The sequence below is a fragment of the Leucopleurus acutus genome (genome assembly GCF_964270905.1).
Source record: "Leucopleurus acutus genome assembly, chromosome: 21".
NCBI lineage: Eukaryota > Metazoa > Chordata > Mammalia > Artiodactyla > Delphinidae > Leucopleurus > Leucopleurus acutus.
In genome coordinates this window covers 17,686,067-17,709,985 of record NC_139163.1, presented here as the reverse complement: position 1 = coordinate 17,709,985, position 23,919 = coordinate 17,686,067, and the positions used below count along the sequence as shown (strand labels likewise).

At 34.1% G+C, this 23,919-nt stretch overlaps 1 protein-coding gene across 6 annotated transcripts in view; it reads left to right on the top strand.

The window, feature by feature from the left end:
- The window catches only part of MICU3 (mitochondrial calcium uptake family member 3), a gene marked incomplete at its 5' end in the record, with an annotated part of 86,114 nt that overhangs the window by 49,727 nt on the left and 12,468 nt on the right, over positions 1-23,919 (top strand). For 4 of the 6 annotated variants that reach the window (XR_014327074.1, XM_082863670.1, XM_082863671.1 and 1 more), the window contains 5 exons: positions 1,054-1,125; positions 4,299-4,337; positions 13,450-13,545; positions 19,591-19,691; positions 20,193-20,364. Coding sequence is in view for 5 of the 6 variants with exons in the window: in XM_082863670.1 (XP_082719796.1) it covers positions 1,054-1,125; positions 4,299-4,337; positions 13,450-13,545; positions 19,591-19,691; positions 20,193-20,364 (480 nt within the window). The remainder of the gene's footprint in view (positions 1-1,053; positions 1,126-4,298; positions 4,338-13,449; positions 13,546-19,590; positions 19,692-20,192; positions 20,365-23,919) is intronic. The other 2 variants (XM_082863667.1, XM_082863668.1) reach the window with 2 other exon arrangements.

Here is a 23,919-nt window from a genome sequence, read left to right as displayed (position 1 = left end):
TATATGTAGAGGTCTAAAATCTGCGGTCCTCCTGCCTATTTATGAAGTGATTATTAATAACCTTGCAAAAAATAAAAACTCTTCACTAAGAAAAAGTGTGGAAATAAATTTATGTGTTAATAAAATCATCTACATTTTGTACTGTATATTTTAATTGTTATTTCATATCTTGGGAGGTAACACATTTTGACTTTCAACTATAGCCATACAAAGTGAAGTAAAGAGTTGAGATAGCTGTTCAAATTACACAGACAAGAGCAATGACCTTGTCAGAAAACTGATATAGAGACAGAATTAGGCTTCCATTTGTAAAATAGGATTTTAAAGAGGAAATAATGCCTTGTATAATGGTAGCTAACATTTATTGAGAAGTTAACTGTGTGACAGGCAATGTGCTAAGTAATTACTTGTAATATTTACTCTGTACAACATTATTTTTATAAGACCTATCGATTATACCTCAGTAAAGCTGGAAAAAAATGCTGCCCTAAGAGATTCTGTAAGATATTATCTTCATGTTCCTGATATAGAAAACAAGCCTTAAATAATTAGACTAACTTGCTCAAGGGCTTATACATGGAGAGCCCATGTTCCTACCACAATGATCAGTTACCTGAAAGAGACCTTAGAGGTCGTCTAGCCCATCTGCATTTCATATAGGAGCAAATTGGAGCCCAGCGAGGGTTGAATGACCTGTCCCCCATTATAAAATTAGTGTATGACAGAAGATGGGCTCAAGCCCAGACCCCTGAGTTCTGGTCCAGTGTCCTTTATCCCTCAGTAGGCTTCATCTCTTTTTATGTATATGCCACAGGCTCCACATCTTTGTCTTAGAGATAAAGTAAAACTATTTAATAGATCCTTTGATACTGGGTTGCCTTTTTCTCAGGAAAAACATTGATATCAGAAAATATATTTATACTAGTTTTAATGATCTTGATATATGAAGCTAACGATTTTCTTTCTTTTTAGAATATACGTAGCACAGGGTGTTAGGTAGGTACCCAGAAACTCTTGTTGGATATATGATTTTTGATTGTTTTTTTTTTTCAGCTTCAAGAAATATTCAGGAAAAAAAATGAAAAGAGAGAAACTAAAGGAGATGAAGAAAAGCGTGCAATGCTGGTAAGAATAATTTATAATACTTTCAGGGGGGTTTTCTAGGCAAGAATTATTTTATTCATGTTGAGAAACAATAATTAAAGCCTGTAACTTTGGACCTGTCCCTTTCTTGAAAACTTTCTAAAGTTCTTATGTAGAAAAATTGCTTCAGTATTTATATGCTTTGATATCAATATTTATATCAAGTATTGATATTAAACATCTGTATCCATAATCACATTCATTAAATCATTTTCATCTGTATTGTTGTTATCCATGAGATTTGAAGGGTATATCATATAATAGATTAATACAGATCATTATGCATGTAAAAATTTAAAGGTGAATTGCAAAGATTTAATTATACCTGTGAGTAAATTTAGTGATGCTATAACAATATGAATGTTGAAGCAAAAACAAGGAAATAATATGTTTTTTTGCATTCATAGAAATATATATTATAAATTCTTCTTCTGGTAAGAGTAATGTTTTCATCTTATTCTGAAGGTAGAGTTAAGCAACATTTCCCTCCATTTTCCTACTAGTTTTCTTTTTTGCTTGTCCCAAGTATTTCAGCCTGACAACAACCCAGGTTCACATAATAAAAATAACATGCAGATACTGAGACCTTAGTATCAGACACTATACTAGGTGCTTTGCATGCGTTTTCTCATTTACTCTACCCAGCAGTTCCCTTATTATCTGTAATTATAGATGAGAAAACTGACAGTTGGAAAGGTTAAGTATCTTGTCCAAAATTCCATAGCTATTAAATGGCAAAACCAACATTTGAACCCATGGCTGGCCAGCTCCAAAACCTGCTCTTTTACCCACTGTATCATATTTCTTCCTCTGGTACTTAGATAGCAGAAACATGGTGAATTTTGTTGGCATGTAAATGGTAATTGTTTAATTTGCAAACTCATGGCCCTGTGAAGTAGTTTAATTGGTCTATCTGGAATTCAAATAATTAACTTCAAAGAACTGCAACATTCTTTATTATTCTCGTTGTTATAAGGATATGTATTAGGTTTTTTTTAAACATGGGTTATCTGTAGCAGATGGGTGTCATATTCAGTCCCAGTAGATTTTCGAAGTATGTATTTATACTAATAAAAGCAGATTATCAGGATTATGAATATATATTATTTCTTAGGATAGTTGACTATGATATATTTATCAGTATTTGTTGAATCACCCCCAGTAGACTAATTATGGAAGACACTTATATCAATAGAAGACACTGTCTATAGATAATATACTAAAAGAGTAAACAGTTATTTTAATTTTGATGGATTACCCCCAATTGACTGGATAGGCAAGTTGTTAATAAAATATCATTAAGGAGGTTGAATTATGTTAATGAATCTTTTGGTAAACCTCAGTGATAAAGTAGATAGTATTTCAATGGATACAAATTTAACTGTTTATTTATACTAATTCCAGAAAGGACTTAATGGATCTTCCAGTAAAGTCACAATCCTATTCTAATCATTAACATTTACTAAAATACCTAAGTCGAGTAACAAAGGGAGAGAGGAAAGGGAATAATAATAGCAGACAACCCACTGGGAAAAGCTACAGTGTCAGCACAAAAGCGTCATTGCAGCCCAGGTAAAGTAAATTTAATACTGATGATTTAATGCAAATAATAGTGATATAGTAAAACTTCATTAAATTGGATTACTTAGGGAAAGTCTATCTGAATTATGAAATCTAAATTATATCAGCATACCCTAAATTGTATTAGTTTACATGAATATACGTAGATCAATAAAGCATTCTGTAGCAGATATTTGGGGAAGGAGACCTGATTTAAAGAACAGATAAAAATAACTTATAAGTAGTATATAACTTATTTATGTGTAAAGGAATGCTTGCTAAAGGCACTGATCTCCATGGGTACCTCAGAGGTGTTTATCTTACATAGCTTACAATTAGTGGCTCCTGAAATCTCATTTACAGAATTTAGCTCTGAGAACTATTTCTTAAAACAATTCAGAAATAATCTTTAGTACAACCTCTGAACTAAACAATACTCTAGGACAATACAGCTCTCTCCAAATATTTGTTACTGTGTTTAACAATAACAATAATTAGTGGTAACTTATTGTTAATAGTTGTCACATTTTAAATAATGCATATCTGAACTGATGAGATATTTGAGTTTTGAAGCAATTGAAATTTAGCTTATAGTGAAAATATATAGATTACATTAGGGAGACAGTGTAGCACAGGCTCAAGAGCCAGGTTTTCCGGGTTTGACTGTTAGCTCTGCCATTCATTACCTGGGGGACCTTGAACCAGGTCCTTAAATTTCTCTGTACCGCAGTTTCTTCATTTGTACGAGAATAGGAGTAATAAGCACATGTGATTGTTATGGGGGTTAAATGAGCTAAAACATGTAGCCACTTAACAGTGTATGAAATATAATGAATACTCAAACAGATTAGCTAATTGTGAAACACGAAATTCTCTTTTAATTAGTAGAACGATACAGCTACTTTACACTGAATATTACATACCCAAATCAAAATTTTAGCAAGACTAAATTGTAAAATATTTACATACCAAAATTAACTATGCTTCAGAAAGAAAGAGGGAAATGAACATAAAATTTCTTGGGACACTTATTATGTGCTAAGCTCTGTACTATATCCATTATAAATGTTACTCTCATTTAGTCCTCATTACACTTCTCTGAGGTAAGTATCATACCTTTTTACAGATGAGAAAACCATCTTAGAGAGGTTTGTTAAGTTGCCTGAGGTCATGGCACTAAACAGGAGCAGAACAAGATGCCACTGTAGGTCTCATACCATTCCCACCACCATGCTGCTGCATCTAGATTTCCCCCTTATCCCACATGGAATCGCTGAAGCATGTCTCAGTAAAACTGCATATTTTGGAGGAACATGTTTTACTCAAAGCAGTAGTTCTATCAAAAAGTTAAAATGAAAGTGGTTGAAATGAGCACAAGTTCATTTAATGTTTAATTATATGAGATTTAAAAAACTTTGCTACTCATCTTTAACATTTATCCCACTTGTACTGTGTTTATGCTCTATATAGAATGTAGCATAATGATTTGCCCTTCCTAATTGATTATTTTGTCATCTTTTTCTTTTTTTCTTTTGCTATACTTGGGTTCATTCTGAAATGTGACACTTCATTTGGCCCTTTGTGCTCTATGTCAGCGTCTTCAACTTTATGGATACCATTCTCCTACTAATAGTGTATGTACAATACTTTAAATGTTCTTTATGTAAATAGTCCTCACCTGTTTTACTTGATAATGCTATTTCTCTGTATAAAGCCAGATCTGTTATTGAGCATGTTTAGGAATTTATCGAGTATAATAATGTGCAACCAGGCCAAAAATTTTTATTTCCTTCCTAGATTTATGAGGAGACTAAAACTAACAGAGCAATTGTATATCTTTAGCTTTAGATTAGAATAAGGGAAAGGTGAGTGAAACAACCAAAAACTCCGGTAGAATAATTGAAATTTTATATTTTTCAGTGGTATTTGAAGAGTTAAATACAATTTATGGAGCAGATTCTCAGGCTATGCTCTTGCAGGACACAGGTATTTTAAGAACTGGATCTGTCCATCTGATATACAGTCTTTTCTTAATTCTAATAAAGAAGATATTAATGGATAAACTTTTCTTAGTTTTCCGTATTTCTCCCAAATTTTTTTCTAAAACCTTTGATGCCTGCCTTCTACCTATGGTCTATACAAAAGTCTGATATAAGGCGAACTTGATATGTTTGATATATCACTCTATCACATGTTACTTCTCAAAAAGGAGTATGATCTTCAGACTCACCTTTTCCTGAAAAAGTTGGGAGTTCCTGCAAGTGATCTTCCAACTGTACTCTTCTCACACTACACTTTCCTTCTTTCCTTTCTCCTGGAAAGTCAGAGCTTGTTGGTTAGCCCAGCTACTACACAACTAAGAGTAGGCCATGGCTCCTTTTGAATGTAAACATGCACAGTCCATTTGATTTCCCCAAGGATCCTTAAGTCACTTAGAAGGATCCCTCAAATTATACAAATTACACCTGAGAGAAGCTCTTGAATTCAGGGTGACTGACTCAGAATTGTCCTGCTGAAAGTGTTCCAGTTATAGTGTAAACTCTAGGTGTGTTGCCTCCTATATTGTATATTTAATAAAAATTCCAAACTATAAAAACTAATTCTGTTCTAGATTTAAGTATACACTGAAGGCTGATTCAGCATAAGGTAAACCTAAGATATCTTGTCTAAGTCACAAGGAATGGACCTAGAATGGGTTGCAAAACAAGCCAAGTCCATGGGAACCTTATGACTGACTAATTGTTTTGATCCCTTACGAGATACTTTAAATTTTTTCTGCAAAATTCACTACTGTTTTCCATGAAATAAAGTCTACCATTTTCTTAAAATTTTTAAAAGATTCCTCTGTTAATTATTTCAAAAATATATAAGAATGTGTAAGATGAAAATCTCATAGATTCTAATGCCATATGCCCTGTGAAACTTAATAAATGTTAATAATAATTATGACTTTTTAATTTATTTTTCTAACCTAATATGTCATTGCATGAATCATTTTTCCAACTGTGGCAATTTGTATTTTTCTTTTAAACTCATAAATTTCATACAGGTGACAAATGGTTTTCTAAAAAATACATTTCAGAGTAATATTGTTAAAAGGAAATAGGTACTAATATAGCTCTAGTTTAAGCTACATATGCAAATTGTAGTCACTTAGACATTAAGAGAATAATACTGAGAACCAGATTTAAATTACGTATTTCATTTATATTATGCTTACTTATGTAATAGGAAGGTAATTTACATTTTGTTGTGATAATATATATATATTTTATTTTACTGAAGGCATCTTTGTTTTTCATCTAAGAATGTAAAATACATATTTTAAAGTGATATAACTCGATGTCATTTTTTTATCCCCAGTCTTAAATGTATTACATGATGTTTCAACTCCCTTAGTTTAGTTGGCTATATAAACTGCCTTTTTTTCATATAATAGGAAAATTTTTGCTTAGAAAGGAATGATTATTTTCAAAAAAAATGCAAGCAAACAAGGAAGATTTATTTAAAATTAAAAAAAATTCAGACAGCCTGAACATTTATATGAAATATCATTGATGTATGTTTTCACAAATATATTAGTATAACGTTATGAATTAACAGGCAGTTTTCTGCTAGTTTCCAGAATTGTAGATCAACTGGAGCGATAAAGGATCTAATTTGAGTGTAGTTCGTGGAGCTGAATATAACCTAAGATTCTATCTTTAGGAAGAAGTTCCTTCAGGAAAGGCAGGGCCTCTGGATTTTACTATAGAGACAGAGATTCTGTGGCCTCTGTAGTAACCTGTTCCAAAAGTTAATCACCCTTACAGTAGGTTTTGCCTGTATTCTGTCAAATTATTCCTTGCTGCAGTGTAAGATTGAACATACTTTTTTGTATCCTGGAAGATAGTTACCTTACAGCCTTTTCTCTTCCAAACAACCCTGATTCTTTTCATATTTCTCATATAGTCAGCTCTTGATTATCTTACTACAGTAATGAAAAGAAATATAAAACATTCAAAAGAATAAATAATGCAAAAGTCAAGTATATTTGACTTTGACATACCTTATATTTTACACATTTTTTAAAGATTATCTTTATTACCCAAATTTCATTGTAGTCAAAAAATATAGCAATTTTTATATAATTTTTTGACATGAGTTGAACTTGTTTTATGGACTAAAACAATGTCAATATTCATAAATGATCTGTGTTTGAAAAGAATGTGTATTCTTCAATTTCGGGTACAGGGTTGTAATATATATATGACAAAACATGTTAATTATGTGTTTTAAATCTCTATCATTACTAATGTTTTTTTCTGATGTTCTGTCAAATAGTGTGTTAAATTACACATTACAATGCTAGACTTGTTAATTTCTACTTACAATTCTGGTTTTATTTTATATATTTCAAAGCCTTCTTATTACCTGTATAAGAATATAGATTACTTAAATCGTCTTAGCAAGTTGAATCTTTGATTATATACTATCCCTAGATCTCTAGCAATGTGTTTGTGTTAAAAATTTATTTTATTGTCAAAATAAATATACTACATTTGTTTTTATTAACATGTTATTTTCCATTTTGTGTTTTTTATTGTCTGTTTTTACCTCTAGTGATAACGAAGCTTTCCCTGATTTTTTTATTTTTATTTTTTTTATTTTTTTTATTTTTGGCTGCATTGGGTCTTCGTTGCTGTGCCTGGGCTTTCTCTAGTTGCAGCGAGTGGGGACCACTCCTCGTTGCAGTGCGTGGGCTTCCCATTGCGGTGGCTTCTCCTGTTGCAGAGCACGGGCCCTAGGTGCGCAGCCTTCAGTAGTTGTGGCACGTGGGCTCAGCAGCTGTGGCTCACGGGCTCCAGAGCGCAGGCTCAGTAGTTGTGGCGCAGGGGCTTAGTTGCTCTGCGGCATGTGGGATTCTCCCGGACCAGGGCTCGAACCTGTGTCCCCTGCACTGGCAGGCGGACTCCCAACCACTGCACCACCAGGGAAGCCCCTCCCTGATTTTTTAAATATGTATTTTAGTTCAGAAATATACTGCTGATAGAACGTAAATATAAAAACAAAAAACAATAAAAGTTTAACTACTATATAATATAGATCAAGAAATAAAACATTGCCTTTGCCGTACCCCAGAAGCCCCTTCATGTGTCTCCAATCATAATCCCTTCTTCTCCTTCAAAAGATAACCACAATCAAGACTTTTTATGTCAATTATTTCTTTGCTTTGAGGTTTTATGACCTACTTATGTATCCTAAACAATATAGTTTAGTTTTGCCCGTTTTTGATCTTCATATAAATGGGATCATATTAAATTAGTTTTTCTATGTGTTGCTTCTTTGACTCATCATGATTGGCAGCTTCATCTGCGTTATTGTATCTGGTCCTAGTTCATTCACTTTTATTGCTATAAGCAGCAGTGCTCAAACGTTTTGGTCTCAGGACCCCTTTACATTGTTGAAGATTATTGAGAGTCCAAAAGAGCTTTTGTTTATGTTGGTTATATTCATCTATTTTTGCTATATAAAAACTAAAAAAATTATAAATATTAATACATTTAAAAATAATTTTTAAAACTCTCATGTTACCATAAACATTTTTTATGAAAGATAATGTCAAAAATATTGTGAGGAAAGTGGTATTTTTACATTCTTTGTAAATCTCTTTAATGTCTGACTTAGTAGAAGACCGCGGGTTTCTCATAGATGCTTCTGTATTCAATCTGTTGCAGTATATTGTTTTGGCAACAAATACTATCAATTGTTTCCCTTGAAGCAACAGGCTCACTTGGTTCATCTTCCAAAAAGATGCCTGCCACATACCAAAGTCTAAATAACCATAGTTTGTGTATCTGTTGTTCTTTCAAGTAAAAGTGATGGTTCATGAAAAAAGTGGCTAGTCTACCTTGCAACACAAACCACCGCATAGATGTTTTTTCTCAAGGCAACCATAGTACTTCATTAGACAGAAGTGCTTTATGCATGCTTCCCTTCACACCGAATGTTAAAAAGATGTGTGCTCAAAGATTAAATTAACAATATTATGAGTTTTATTCTTCAGCAAGTACATTCTTAAGTGAAACTTTTTTTTTAAATATGAGTATATGACTGAAGAATGTGACAACTTCTGAAGAATGTAATGACTTTGTAATGAAGCCTGTCATTGTACTAAGGCTTCAGCAATTTTACCCACCATTGCTTTTGTACCAGTCAACACAGTACAAAAGGCAAATAATGTGTTTAAGATGCTTTAAGATACATCTATATTATGTTTTGTCCAGTATTTTTCAGTTATTCTCAGTGAGAAGATTGGCACTGTTTTTTCTAGTCTGTTATTACTAGAAGCCTGGTTTATCATTTACAACCTCTCATTTTCCTTATATTTTGGATGTGTCTTTTAAAAGTATATTTTGTGTATTTTATCGGTTCCTTTTTATCTGGATTGATAATATATGCTTTTTAATTGGAAAATTCAGTCAATTTACATTACTGTGATTACTAACTTATTTGGATTTATTTTAGCCATTCTATATACTGTTTTTTTTTCTCTTTTCTTACTTTCTTTTACCTGGGTTACCTGGTAAAAGAGGTAACCCTGGCATTACCTGGGTTTATTTTGAGTTTAGAAGACATTCACTATATTTCTTTTCTTTGTGTAGTTATTTTTGAAATTTTAATAAGAATAGATTAGGCCATATCTTTATTCTCTTTCTCAAAAACAGAGTTTAAAAGTTCTTTAATACTGTTCTTTCCTCTCCTGGCATGGGTACTTAAAGTTGAATAATGTTTGCCCTTGTCTTTTTTTAATCCCACAAGTTAGACTTATAAAATATGTATCATTCATGTTTGTTTCAAATTACTTATATATTTGCTCTTCTTTACTCAGTATTTCCCTCTTTAATCTCACCCCTTCCTAAATCTCATACTCTTATACTCACAAAGTATATCCTCAAGTGATCTTCTAATAAATTTTTTTAAAAACCCTCTCTCTGGAAATCTCTTTTTTTCCCTTTATTTTTTTCCAGTTTATTGAGATATAATTGACATATAACATGTTATCAGCTTATGGTGTACAGCATAATTTGATATATGTACTTATCACAAAATACCACAATAAGTTGAGTTGACATCCATCCCCTCACATAGTTACAATTTTTTTTCTTGTGATGAAAACTTTAAGACCTATTTTCTTAGCAACTCCTAGCATACAGCATAGTATTATTAACTGTAGTCACCATGCTTTACATTACATCCCCAAGACTTACCTATCTTATAACTGGTAGTTCGTACCTTTTTACCGCCTTCACCCCTTTCCCTACCACCATCATTCCCACCTGCCTCTGGCAACCACCAACCAGCCTCTTCTGTTTCTGTGGATTCGTTTGTTTGTTTTAATTGAGATAGAATTGGCATATAACATTATATTAGTTTCAGGTGTATAATATAATGATTCGATATATGTTTACATGCTGTTATTTTGAAAGAATTTTACTATATATATTATTCTGGGTTGACACTTATTCTCAGCAAATTGTGGTATCATCCCAGTCTTCTGGCTTCTATTGCTGGAAATGAAAAGTCAACTCTGGGTCTAATTATTATTCTTTTGTAGGCCATCTGTTTTCTTTCTGGGTGCTTTTAAGATTCTGTTTGCCTTTGGTATTCTACAGTTGTATTACAGTCTATCTCTCTTTTTGCTTGTATCTATCATGAAATGTATTGGGCTTCTTAAATATGAGGATTGTTTGCTTTCATTATTTCTTGACTATCCACTGCCAATATGTCTCTGGATATTGCCTCTTTCCCATTTTCCCTAATATTACTTTCTAGAGCTTTGATAGATATTCATGTTTTAATGTCTCTTAACTCCTCTTTAATTTGCCATATTTTTTATCTTTTCACACTGCATTCTGTATACTTTATTCATATTATCTTCAAGTTCACTGATTTTCTCTCTAGCTATATATAATATGATATTAAATTTCAGTGGTTCATTTTTCATTTCTAGAAGTTTTATTTGGTTCTTTTTTCTAATCAGCCTAATAATTTTTGGTACTCCCTTTTTCCTAAAAAGTCCTGTCAAATACAACTTCATCTTCTTTAAACTTATTGAACTTATTTTGTATTCCATATCTAATAATTTCAATATATGGAGCCTGCAGCTCTGGTTCTATTGTTTGTTGTTTCTGCTGGTTCCTACTTATGGTGGCTTACGTTCTTTTACGTTTAGTAATTTCCTATTATGAGCATGTATTTGTTGGAATGCATCTGTGTGGATTCTGTAAGGGCTGGGTTAAGGGTGTGTTTTTCCTGGGAAGACTTGTGTGTGTATGTTTGTTTCTGTGATACATTGCAGGTACCTGCAGTCCCATGTAACTTTAAATTACAATTCTCGGGTTATGGTTTCTCAGGCCACACTTTTCATAGTGGGACAGATTATAAAGATGTAGTTTTCTTTTGTTTGTTTATATTTTTCTGTGTTTTTAAATATCACTAATAGCAAAGACAGTTTACCACCTATTCTATGGGCTAATATTTTGGGATTTTTTTCCTAGTTTGCCTAACCTCTGAGTGTAGCCTTTCTCAGACCCTTACTTTATATATAGGGTATTTACCTGTCTGCACATGGACCACTTTAGGAGCCTCTGTTCTGCTTACCACAGTGATGGAGTCCCATCTCTAAATCGGTCTTTTTTCCCCTAACTTCCTTTTTCTTCCTTCCTTCTATCTTCCCTTTCTCCCTTATTTTACTTCCTTCCTTCTTTCCTTCTGTCTTTGTTGGAGCTGCTCTAACAAAAGTACCTTAAAATGGGTGGCTTATAACGAATAATCATTTTTCATAGTTCTGAGAGCTGGGGAGTCCAAGACCACCAAACCAGCAGACCCACTGTGGCAGCCGATGAGGGCCTGCTTCCTGGTTCATAGGTGGCACCTTCGCACTGTGTCCTCACATGGTGGAAGGGGGCAAGGGAGCTCTCTCAGACCCCTTTTCTAAGAGCACTAATCCCATCCATGAAGGCTCTGCCCTCATGACCTAATCACCTCCCAAAGGCCCCACCTCCTCCTAATACCATCACCGTGGGGGTTAGGATTCCAGTATGTGAACTTTTCACACTATGGCTCCCTCCTTCCTCCCTCTCTTGCTCTTTTCCTTCCTTCCTCCCTCCCTCCCTCCCTCCCTCCCTTTTCTATGCTCAGAACATACATTTTTTTCCTATAGAGATCCGTGTCAATATAGTTTGTCAAACCAACTTTATCCCTTCATATGTTGTAAGTATGAATAATGTCATCACAGTCTGTGTGGGTGGGGTAGGGATGAGGGTGACCAGGGTTTGGAAGTAGGGGAAAGGCCTGGCTTCACCAAGCAAGTCACTCCTGTTACCCTCCTAATAATAGTGTAGTGAGCCTTATTTTCTAGTTAGGTTGGTTTAGCAGTCCTTTTCTTGACTATATACTGCCTTTCTACGTTACAGTTTAAAAATATATCCACATTCAAAATATTTAGATAACTTTGCAGAGTATTTAATCTAGTTACCATTTATTGAGGTTCTGCTATATCTGTGTAAAAGAAAATGAACTGTGTTAGTGCTACACTCAGTTAATTTTACTTGGTTACAGCTTATTTAGTTGCTAAAGGGGGTGACGAGTAGGTTCTCTGCCACATTGCTACATTTACACTTATGGTAATAAATACGTCTATGTTATATAAGTGATTCCTGCTTAATAATACTTTATTATTAACATTTTATTAAGTTTATTAAAATATGGGCAGTAGGCAGTGTTTTCTAGTTCATAATAATGAATTAAAACACAGATCTTTGAAATAATTCCCAGATGCTTATAATTTTATTAGTGGCACTGGACTTCTGAAAACTAACACACACACAAAAATAAGAGTTCTCTCATCATCAGCCACTCCCTCCTAAATTCATCATGCAGCATTTTCTTCTCACAATAACCCAAAGAAGACCAAGCCTGAGAATCTGTGAAACCTTCCCTGGTAAATCCTGAGAGAAACCACATTTAATTATTTTTGTTTATAGAGACCCAAGTTAAGCTTGTAGTTCTACATTTCATGTAAAGATTAGACTACACTTCTTAATTCTGATATCGCCTGCTTTAGACTAGCCTGTACCGAGATAGAAGCTAGTGCTCTGTCCTTGGAATAGATCAGAAGGTACCTGATCTATTTACAATAGACACCAAATCCCTGATCAGCTTTGAGTGGTTTGCCTTAAACTTGCATATTTTTTTGTGACAAGTTTTCGATTAATTCAAATTTACTTTCTCTAAAGTATGGATATGGTCATTTTGATTCTTTGATGCACTAACATAATATATGCTAACCAACAATGATTCATTTTTAAATTAAGCTGAATTTTTATAGGTTGCTATAAAATTACCAAAATCTTCTCCAAATGAATTTACATCACACAAGGTGTGAATAAAATTTTTATTTCACACTTTCTTAGAAATTATGTATGTTTCATTAGAAGGGCATGAGGCAGGGGTGAAGAATGTGATTCTTATTGACAAAGCCACATTGTACTTAGAAATAGTGGTTATATACCATTACACCTTTGAAAATGCCCTGGGTTTACCAGTGATGTAATATGATACTGCTGTGTGCAGCAGAAAACAAAAAAGGTAAGCTAATGTGTTTTCTTTTCAAGGTTGGCTAGAAGAGATTTAAACTGTATAAATTATCATTGTTTCTGACTATTCTTTAGATTTCAGTTGTGCTTCTTAAAACTTCTACAGGTACTTAAAACAGATGCTGAGGAACTTGTCTCCAGAAGCTATTGGGATACACTGAGACGTAATACAAGCCAAGCACTCTTTTCAGACCTCGCAGAGGTATAATTAAACCTCAACCAGGTCCTTGTACTGTTTGCCATTTTGTTAATCTAGTCCTCATTTCATTTTCGAGTCATAGCGATGAAACCAAAAATATATTTTATATTTTCTCTTTTTCTCCAGTAAAGCAGTAATTCCTATATATAAATTGGTATATTTGAATATGTCAACTGTGCTGGCAGGGGCGGCAAGGTCACCTGTAATAGCCCATGGTAAATCCACTAGCTTCTTGTAGAAAACACGACTTTCCAACTTAATTAAAAGGAAATACTGTTCTTTTTCACTTAAAGGTCACTTTCAGGAAATTTGAAAATACTATTTTATAGTTTCACTGAATCTTTTAACCTTATAATTTGCAATGTTACATGAAGTGCTGTAACTTCTAACTTGGTAAAAGATAGATAATGCTTTAGAGTTATGGTAGATTTAAAATCAAATTTCCTAACATTAATAGCGAGTGGCTTACCAAGGATGGGCATGGGGGAGGTGTGCTAACAGTTGTCAGTCAGGGAAGGGAGGACATTTTACCTTGACATTGGTTAGGATTGCCAGTGTGTGGAAAATTAAAAGTAGACTGACCATTATATCATGCACTATTGTTTTCGAATTCCATAGAGACACATACCTTTTTGCTGCACTCAGGTGGACTGTTCCCACCACCCCACTCTCATTATGGCACTGTTAATAGGGATTTGTCACTTTAAAAGATGGGCTATGTCTTGTAGATTAAATACTTCTCTATGTTCCCTATTAAGAATTTTTAAGAACTTTATTAGAGATGGCTGTCTGGCTTACCACAAAGGACTTTGCAGTAAATACCAAGAGATGTATTTTTTCATTATCTTTTTCTCTTGAAAGTTGGCTTCTCGTTTCTTTTTCTAAAGTTTGACTTTTAAAAGTTATACTTAAAAATATCTAGAGAAGTAAACTGGAATGAATTCTGTTACCCACATAGACAGTGTTACTCAGTGGACACCTCTAGAGCAGGGCAAACACTTGTAAATGTTAATTTTGTCACTTGTGCACAATTTTAAAGTCCGAAAACAAATAAATAAAGCATTCTGCCCTACATATAGTCTGTCTGTGATATGTAAATATGATGTAATTATGACCAGCAATTATTAATCTTTAAAAATTACCTTTTAAATTTTAGCTATTTTTAGTCATAAAGAGCTAGTAGATAGTCCATTTACACATATTTTAGAAGTGCTTAATTCTGTAATCATTTATGTAGGCATATAGTAGTCAGTGCCTAAAAGTAAGAGCAATGGGGGACACTAGTCCTTAGAGTCCCTACAAGCCTGCTGTGCCCAGCTTCAAATTAGCAGTCGTGTCCTGCTGTCTCTTCCCACCATAGGCTGTTCACCTCTCAGCCTCCAACTGATCTTCAATCCATTTAACTCTGCTAGAAATTCTCACAGTTAGGCACAACCTGCTTATTATATGTCAAATTTAATTTAAATCTTGGTAATATCAGAAGACCAGTCAGCTCTTACACATACTCAAAGATCTTTTATAAGATTTGCGTAAGATCTTTTGAAGATGTTTATTGCTGCATCTGATGTGTGCTGGAGCTGGCTTTTACAGCTTCCCAGAGCTAGTTGTGCACATCTCTTCCCAACTCAGCATTCCATGACATTCTGTTGGTACCTTCAGATTGACCATGATAGGCATGTTACTACTGTAGACATTGGCAAACACTACAAATCAGGCTTTTTTATTTTCCTAGAGAGCCAGTTCACTAGCACACCATTAACTGTAATCAATCCACACTATAATCATAAGCTGCTAAATCAGTTAGTGAATTGACTCAAACATTGTGAAAATAAATTTGATGGAGAGAAGTGCAAAGAAAAAGAAGAAAAGAAAACAAAACTTATATTGTGTTTCCAAGTAAAATAATTATTGGGGGATCATCTCTGTTACTGCCCTCCCACATTAGAGAAGATAATTGAGAATTGGCTGTAGTTAAATTACAACTCATTATAATTCCTTATAGGTTACTACTGATGCCAGTGAAACATTGAATTGTTTATACTGTCAGTACTTCAGGATTTGAATTAGTTCAGAAAGAAAGCTTAGAAATCTATTTGTATTTCTTTGTTTCTCTTATATTTAAAATGTAAATATTGAGATAAAGCAGTTCTCTTTACATAATGTAGGTAAATTTGAGATTAGCCTCTCATATTCTTATTCCAAAGCTATTTCTAACCATAAATTTTTTTCAGTAATAGTAAAACCATGTTATAATGAAAATTTGAATACCACAGCTGATACCACTTTCTAACCAAAATAATAGATAATAAATTCATAGTACATTATGTCTATCATGCAGCTATTGAATACAGTCTGAGTACCAGAACTACAAAAACTGTTTTGAGCTTTACAGATGCAATTTAAATTTTTTTCTTATCTGCTATAAACTTTACTAACCCTTAATAAGTTTCAGTAGGTTATTTAAAACCTTCCTAACAAATCAAGAGTTTGACGATTTCCTCCAGCCCATGAGTAGAGCTTGATAAGATTATTATCATATAGTAATCAATAAAAATATATTAAAAGAATTTCTTAAAACTCTTTAATAGCTTGATATATTTTTATTTTATGCAAGTTTTAAAATTTGTTTATTCCATTTTTGGTGAAATCATTTAAAATAATTTTTAATCAAAACAAAGTTAGATAATGTCCGCTCATGGGGTTCTTTTGTGGCTTTTTCTCGCTTTGTTAATGAAAACACCTGAATTCATTTTATTTTAACAATGAGCACAAGAATCAAAGGGATAAAGTCTCTATTTTTGTCTCAACTCTCCTGTGATTTAAGTTATATAACACTGTTAGGATACCAAGGACACTGGTATAGTTTTCAATGACTCCCAACAGTACTCTGTTTCACTGAATGGGGGGAAAAGGTTTTCACCATTTCCATTTTCTAATTTTTCTCTCTAATGTCAAACTGTTGTTTATGCCTCTGTGGGTCTGGATTATCTGGATAAGAGCAACCTAAGTCTAATAAGATTTTGATGATGAAAGACTGTAAATGAAGATTTGCTCTGCTCAATGGGCATGAGGAAAACTGGCCGAATGAGGTCATTATTTAAAACCTGTGTAAAGCAAAGCCACCTCATTTCAGTGTATTATGTCTTGAGGTAAGGAACATGACAACACTAGAAGAAGACATTCCATGATTATGTTATCAGGGCTCTCTAACTTCTGGTGTTCCTGTATCCTCTCATTTTAAGGCATTTTTTTTAGATCTATATAACATATATGTATAGTTTCAATAACACAAAAGAAGTAAGAGTATACCATGTAAAAATATTTTTTTGCATTAAGCTCCAACATTATTTTCTGTCTTGTCTAGTCCTTTTACAACTTCTTGGAATATACTGATTTGTCAGAAATAAATAATAATAGCTAACACTTACTGAACATTTACAATATGCCAGTTATAGTGCTGACTAACGTGAGTTTTCTAATCCTCACAACAACCCTTTAGGGTAAGTACTGTTGTTGTTCCTGAGGATAATTATATCCTCGGTGAGATTAACTTCCCCAAGGTCACCTAACTAACGAGGAAAAAAGTCAGAATTCAAACCAGAAATCTCACTCTTGAGTTCGTCATCCTATTTGCTCACCACGCTACTGCTTATTTGTGAAGTAGCAACTTGTTCTAAAACCTTATCCCTGCTCCTCTTCTTGGTCACTTTGCCCCTCTTCCACATTCCATCGCTCTAGCTTCCAGATGGATACCCCACTTCTTCATGCTGACCTCTGATTGGCTCGAGCCCCCACTATTATGGTCCCTTTAGGCATGCCTTCTCAAATATTTCCTCCCCCTACTAAATTAAGCTGTTCCTTGGATAATAAACTGATTAGATTTGATTATACATGATCACAAAAGAATGTCTATAATTAACAAGCTACCTTCTCCCCCCACAAAGGTCTTAATGCTTTTGTCCAAAGCATCTTATGACTACCAATAAGAACATGTATATATTTCATTTACATTCATATCCTAACCTTATCCTGAAAATGGTTATTGTAGATAGGGTGTTTCCCATTTTACAGATAAGGAAGCTGACGATCAAAAAAGGTCAGTGAACTCAGGTCTTCTGATTTTAAATCCTGTCCTCCTTCCGTTACATCAGTCTGCCTTCTCAACTTAAAGCTACTGGTGGAAGTATAATAGTAGTGCCTTTTGAGCACTAGTCAAAAATTACACTAATTTGTCACATAGGGGGCCTTGAAAGACTGGCACCACTAATATTCCTCAACACTCATAATAAGCTTGCTCAAGAAGATATATATGTGACACCTGGCTTCCTGGCTGTGTCTTTTTTCCCCAAGTGATCAGATGAAACCACTATCAGATCAAAGGAGTTGGTTATATTGTAGGGAACTTCTCGGTTATTCCAGCTCCTGAGAATACTTGGAACTTGTCAGCAAAGTCAAATAAGAAGTAGTAGAGATCATCCAAACCAATTATTAGGAGGTTACATTCTAGAGATTATTTAGAAAAATCCAAACTAAATTACTAATATAGACTACATAGGTGATTACTAAAGAATCTCAACAATTTTAGATAATTTAAAGTAGAAGATACCCTACATGTTTTAAAGAGTCTTTAAGAGAGACATGAGTAATCCATGTAGCAGAAAGATCACTTTAGAAAAATAGTTTCATGGATTAAAAGAGGGCATGTTGGAGGGGAAAAAGCCTATCAGAAGATGTAGTCTTCTATAACTCCATTCTAGTCGTTACAAGAGAAGAAGAATATTTGGTCTAAGGAGAAGGGAAATAAAGACCCAACAAATGTTATGAAGGATAAAAGTGGCTATCTTCATGAAAGATTGGGAAGGGGGCTATCAGGGATCAAAAGATTGCCAAATTTAGTGTTTGGAAGATGGGTAAGATGAGACTATATCAGGGAACATGGAAGATGACTGATACTTTGAAGAGAAGTATATATTTTCTATTTCTTATGTTTTCTATGGAGTGGTACCATGATTCTGGTCAAGAAGTAATAGTTTCAAATATGTACCTTTAGATGGACATTTGCAGCTATTTTTTAAATATAGAAAACAATACTTATTATTTAACCTCTTACTTTTTCTTACATTTCCCAAGATAATACATGGGGAGAGGTTATAATCACTTGAATTTTATTAGTTTTGTAACTGAGTTTATAAGATAGGTATGAGTTAATGGCCAAGTGAAGAAGGAAGGAAAGAGAAAGAAGGAAGGAAAGGGAATGGGATGGGAAGGAGGGAAGAAAAAGGAAACCTATAAAGCTACATTAAAAAGGGAAGATTTTCTCAGGCCATTAAACTTTATAAGGACTATAATTAAGCTATTTTAAGAATACATTTGTTGGAACTTGTTTATCAAGTTGAATGGGGAAGGGAAAATCCTCTGGAATTAATTTCTTATCCATTCAAAAAGTAATGTAAAACTTTTCTTTGGAAAAAATTGTAGATGATATAAATTCCAAGGTAATATTACTGTAGTTTCTATTTCAAAATACAGTGTCTTCTATTTAAAGTATCATGGATAAGAATACAATAGGGAAGAATCATGGTTCAAGGAAACTATTTTATGAAGCTTGAGGCCATTCTTTTGTCAGCCCTGTCTGTTCAATAATCTGAGGAATTTACCTCTTTTGGACATCCTAAATGAATGAATTTTTCAGGTTGATTAGGAAAATCCAAAGTAAATTACTTAAATAAAAATAAAATATTTGATGATTACTAAAGGCTTTTAACTATTTTAGATCATTTAAACTATAGATACCCTATATGCACAATTTGAGGCTGAAGACTTCTTAATATAATCATAACTTTAAGTTTTTTGAAGATAAACATCAATTTCATCAGTATTTCTATTTTCAAATTTTGAACTTCTTTTTAACTGTAATGGCATGTATTAATACATCCTTCTGCTTTTCATTCTAATGTTAATGTATGTGTGTTCTTTGGGGGATATTGGGTATCTGTATTCTGTTTGGTTTTATTGCAGCTAACCTTTAAATTGTGATTTTTTTTAAAGCGTGCTGATGACATTACAAACTTAGTAACAGATACTACACTTCTTGTACACTTTTTTGGAAAGAAAGGAAAAGCTGAGCTCAACTTTGAAGATTTTTATAGGTGAGCTTAATTTTTATATTTGTATTGAAAAATGTTAACATGCTAAAGTCAGGAAGGTCTTTAGGAATCATTTACTGCAGTGACACTCACCTCTTTGCTGCTTTCATCTTAACTAAAGATACTCTAGAACAAATACCCACTCCCGTCAGTACTTGTGTACCAGTAGTTCTATTGATAAATGTAACAGGAAGTCACTGAATGATGAAAAATATCCAGATATCTGGATTGATTATTTCCTGTATATTCAGAAGAAAGAATATTACCAATTCCTCAGTCTCGATAAGCTGTAGTAATAATAATAAATAGGCATGTGTATAGTGTTTGCTGCAGTAAACACGAGGCAGGGCACATTAACTCCTTTAAGTCTCATCGCTACCCTGCAAGATATTCTTGTTATGCCCATTTTACAGATGAAGAAGCCAAAGTCCTGAGAGGCTAAGTACCATCTGTTACCATCACTCTTCGTTTATCTTATTCATTGTTTATGTATTTTTGTCATAGATTCATGGATAACCTCCAAACAGAAGTTCTAGAAATAGAGTTCCTTTCCTACTCTAATGGGATGAATACTATCAGTGAAGAAGATTTTGCTCATATTCTTTTACGATACACAAATGTGGAAAATACATCAGTATTTTTGGAAAATGTGCGTTATAGTATACCTGAAGAAAAGGTATCTAATCCCCATTTTTATTTTGTTACATATGTTATTATCTTGTAATTATATAGGTCTGTAAAATATATTGTCCTTCTGTTAGTTCTTTTGCTCCTCTGTGGATTAATAGATTCTTTGGATATATTCCATCCTTCTTTCCTCTGTGTCTTAAGCGCTCTGGCTAAACTTTAAAATGGTAATTTAAAATTCTGGGTTGGGACTTCCCTGGTGGCACAGTGGTTAAGAATCCACCTGCCGATGCAGGGGACACGGGTTCAAGCCCTGGTCTGGGAGGATTCCACATACTGCGTAGCAACTGAGCCCATGCGCCACAACTACTGAGCCTGTGCTCTAGAGCCCATGAGCCACAACTACTGAAGCCTGCGTGCCTAGAGCCCGTGCTCCACAACAAGAGAAACCACCGCAGTGAGAAGCCCCCGTGCACTGCAACGAAGAGTAGCCCCCACTCACCACAACTAGAGAAAGCCCATGCACAGCAACAAAGACCCAACACAGCCAAAAATAAATAAATAATAAATTTTTTAAAAAATTAAAAAAATAATATAATTCTGGGTAGATATCCATATTTTTCTTAGACATGCTGAAAACCTTTAAGGTTATTAGCAGTTTTATTCACATTATGGATATCACTTTTCAAGAGAATTCTGCTGAGCTATAAGCTTTGACTACTATGTAAACATCACCTCATATAAAACAGTTTATATTGACATCATTTCAGTCACACTTTATTCATTTCTATAATACCCTTAATAAAGGGTCATTAGAAGACGGCTATTGACAAGTGAGTGATCTTATCGGTAGTTGAAGTGAGGTTTTTCAAAGAGTTTGGATGGCATGAATGGTTAAGAACCTGGGACAACTGATTGTCTATTTGTTTAGTGGCAAATGTTTTGTCAGCAATTCTGAGCAGTTGCATTATCTAGTGGTATTTGAGTGCATCACTGCAACCAAATAGAACTGGTGTTACAAGTACCCCGTCAAGCATGGGATGTTTTGGATATATTGCCTTCTATTTGTGTTTGTAGAAGGATCAAGTTAATCTATCCAAGAAAAACTTGCAAACAGTTTGACTTTGTTTAAAGTGGATACACTGTGACAGTGCTAACAATTCTGCAGGTCCCCTACGGAATGAGGAAAAAAGGACTTGATGCATTTGACTATTAGTTTATGTAATCACTTAGGGGTCTTTTATCTGTTTTACATGTTGAAGTAAATTTTTTCCAATTCATAGACACTTCCCTAAAAATAAATATCAGAAATTGTACCATTTTGTCAAGCTACGAGTGTATTATTTAGGGCCTTGAAGAATATGCTTTTTTTTCTTTTATCCACTGGAAACTTATAAAAATCTGAAATTCAAAAAAATCAATTCCAGGGTGAAGTGTTTAGGGAACTCTTTGTACTGTTTTTGCACCGATTTTTTACATTTAAAATTATTTCAAAATAAAAAGTTTTGGGGAGGGGAATTCCCTGCCAGGCCAGTGGTTAGGACTATGTGCTTTCACTGCCATGGCCCAAGTTCGATCCCTGGTCAGGGAACTAAGATCATGCAAGCCGTGTGGCACAGCCAAAAAATAAAAAATTTTCTTTTAAGTTAAATTCAGCTTCTCAAAACTTCTAATTGATAGAGGTATCTTAAATGTAACAAATCATTACAGTAAGAAAAGGAAAATATAGCACGTGAACCAGCATTGATTCTCACGTTTTTTTTTTTGCATTATCTCATCAATCATTAGAACAACCTTCCAGATACTGATAAATTTCTTTTAGAAAAGAGGAAGCTAAGGGTCTCAGGTACTTAAGATAGTTGCCCAAGGATTCAAACCCAAGACGCTAAGCCAGTGATATTCCTAACACACCCTACTTCTGTATTTACCATCTTTTCACCTGCCATCCTCTTCTCTCAAAAGAATAACAAGTAGTAGTACTTGAATAGCACTTTACATTTCTAAAATACTTTCATTTCCATTCATTTATCTAGCAGATATTAAACATCTGCTGTTTACTAGGCCTTATTGTAGCCACCATGGATAAAGTGACAAGATAAGCAAAATCCTTCTCTCGTGGAAACACTTGTTCGTGGAGAGATACAATAAACAAGTAAAGGAAAAATAGTAAATGATATCTTTTCAGATAATGATAAATATTATGAAGAGGACTAGAAAAGAAGATAGACAATCAAGGTAGCTTTTGAGGAAAGGCTGTGAGGAATGACCTGTGCCAAGATCTGGATGAAGAACCTTCCAGGCAGAGGAAACAGCAAATACTAAGGGCCTGGGGACAGAAAAAGCTTCCTTTATCTGAGAAATTGCCAAAACGGTAAAGTCGGTGAAGGGGAAATAGTAGGAGATCGAGGAGAAATAGATTAGGGTCAGGTCTCAGAGGACCGTGTAGGCCAAAATAAGAAGTTTAGATTTTATTTTAATAGTGATTCTAAGAGTGATGGTAAGCTACTATAGTATTTAAACTTTAAAGCAGTGGTAAGTAAACTACCTACTTCCTATTTTTGTAAATAAAGTTTTATTGGAACATAGCCACACTCATTCTTTAATGGATTGTCTCTGGCTCCTTTTGAGCTATAACAGTAGAGTTGAGTAGTTGCAACATGCACCATATAACCTGAAAAAATAAAAATATTTATTCTCTGACCCTTTATAGAAAAAGTTTGCCAATCTTGTTTTAGAACATAGGTGTCATGTTTGTTCATTCAACAAGTATTCATTCAGTGAGTATTTGCTGTCTACTATGACACTCAAATCTGATCTAACTCATGAGCCAGATATGACCTGATTCATGTCTCAAAAGATCATCGTGGCTGGTGTATACAGAATAGACTTCAGTTGGCCAAGGTTTGAAAGAAGAAGGCAAGTTAGAATGTTGTTATAATAGGAGTATAGGTAAGAGATGAACATGGTTTGGACCAGGGTGAAACTAGGGAAAAGTGGTCAGATATTGGATCATTTGAAAAGTAGAGCTGATAGAACATGTTGCTGGATTAGACTGCAATATAATGGAACAAGAATCATGAAGAACTCCTAGGTTTTGGCCTGAACCACATGGTGAAACAGTGCCATTTATTGAGCTAAGCAAGACTACAAGCTTGGGATTAGGAAAGAATCAATGGTTTTATTTTGGACAAGTTAAATTTGAGATTCCTATGAGGTATCCACCTGAAGAAATTCTGCAGGCAGTTGGATGTGTGACTCTAGCATTCAGGGGTGCAATGAGGACTACTTTTGGTGTATAGACTTCCAAATGGTGTCTCCAGTTTAAACTTCTCCCCTGAATTTCAGTCTTTTACTTCATACCGCCTACTCAGCATCTCCAGTAGTATCCAGTAGACATCTCAGGCTTAATAGTTGCAAAACTAAGCTCCTGAGCATCCCCCCAAAATCTTGCTCCACGTGCCATCTTCCCTGCTTGAATTAATGGAAACTCCATTCTTCCTAGTCGTTCTAGCCAAAATTCTTGGACCTCTCCCTCTCATTCTACATACAGTCCATCACAGATCCTCCTGACACTGCTCCTGTCAGCACTTGATCACTCCTTGCC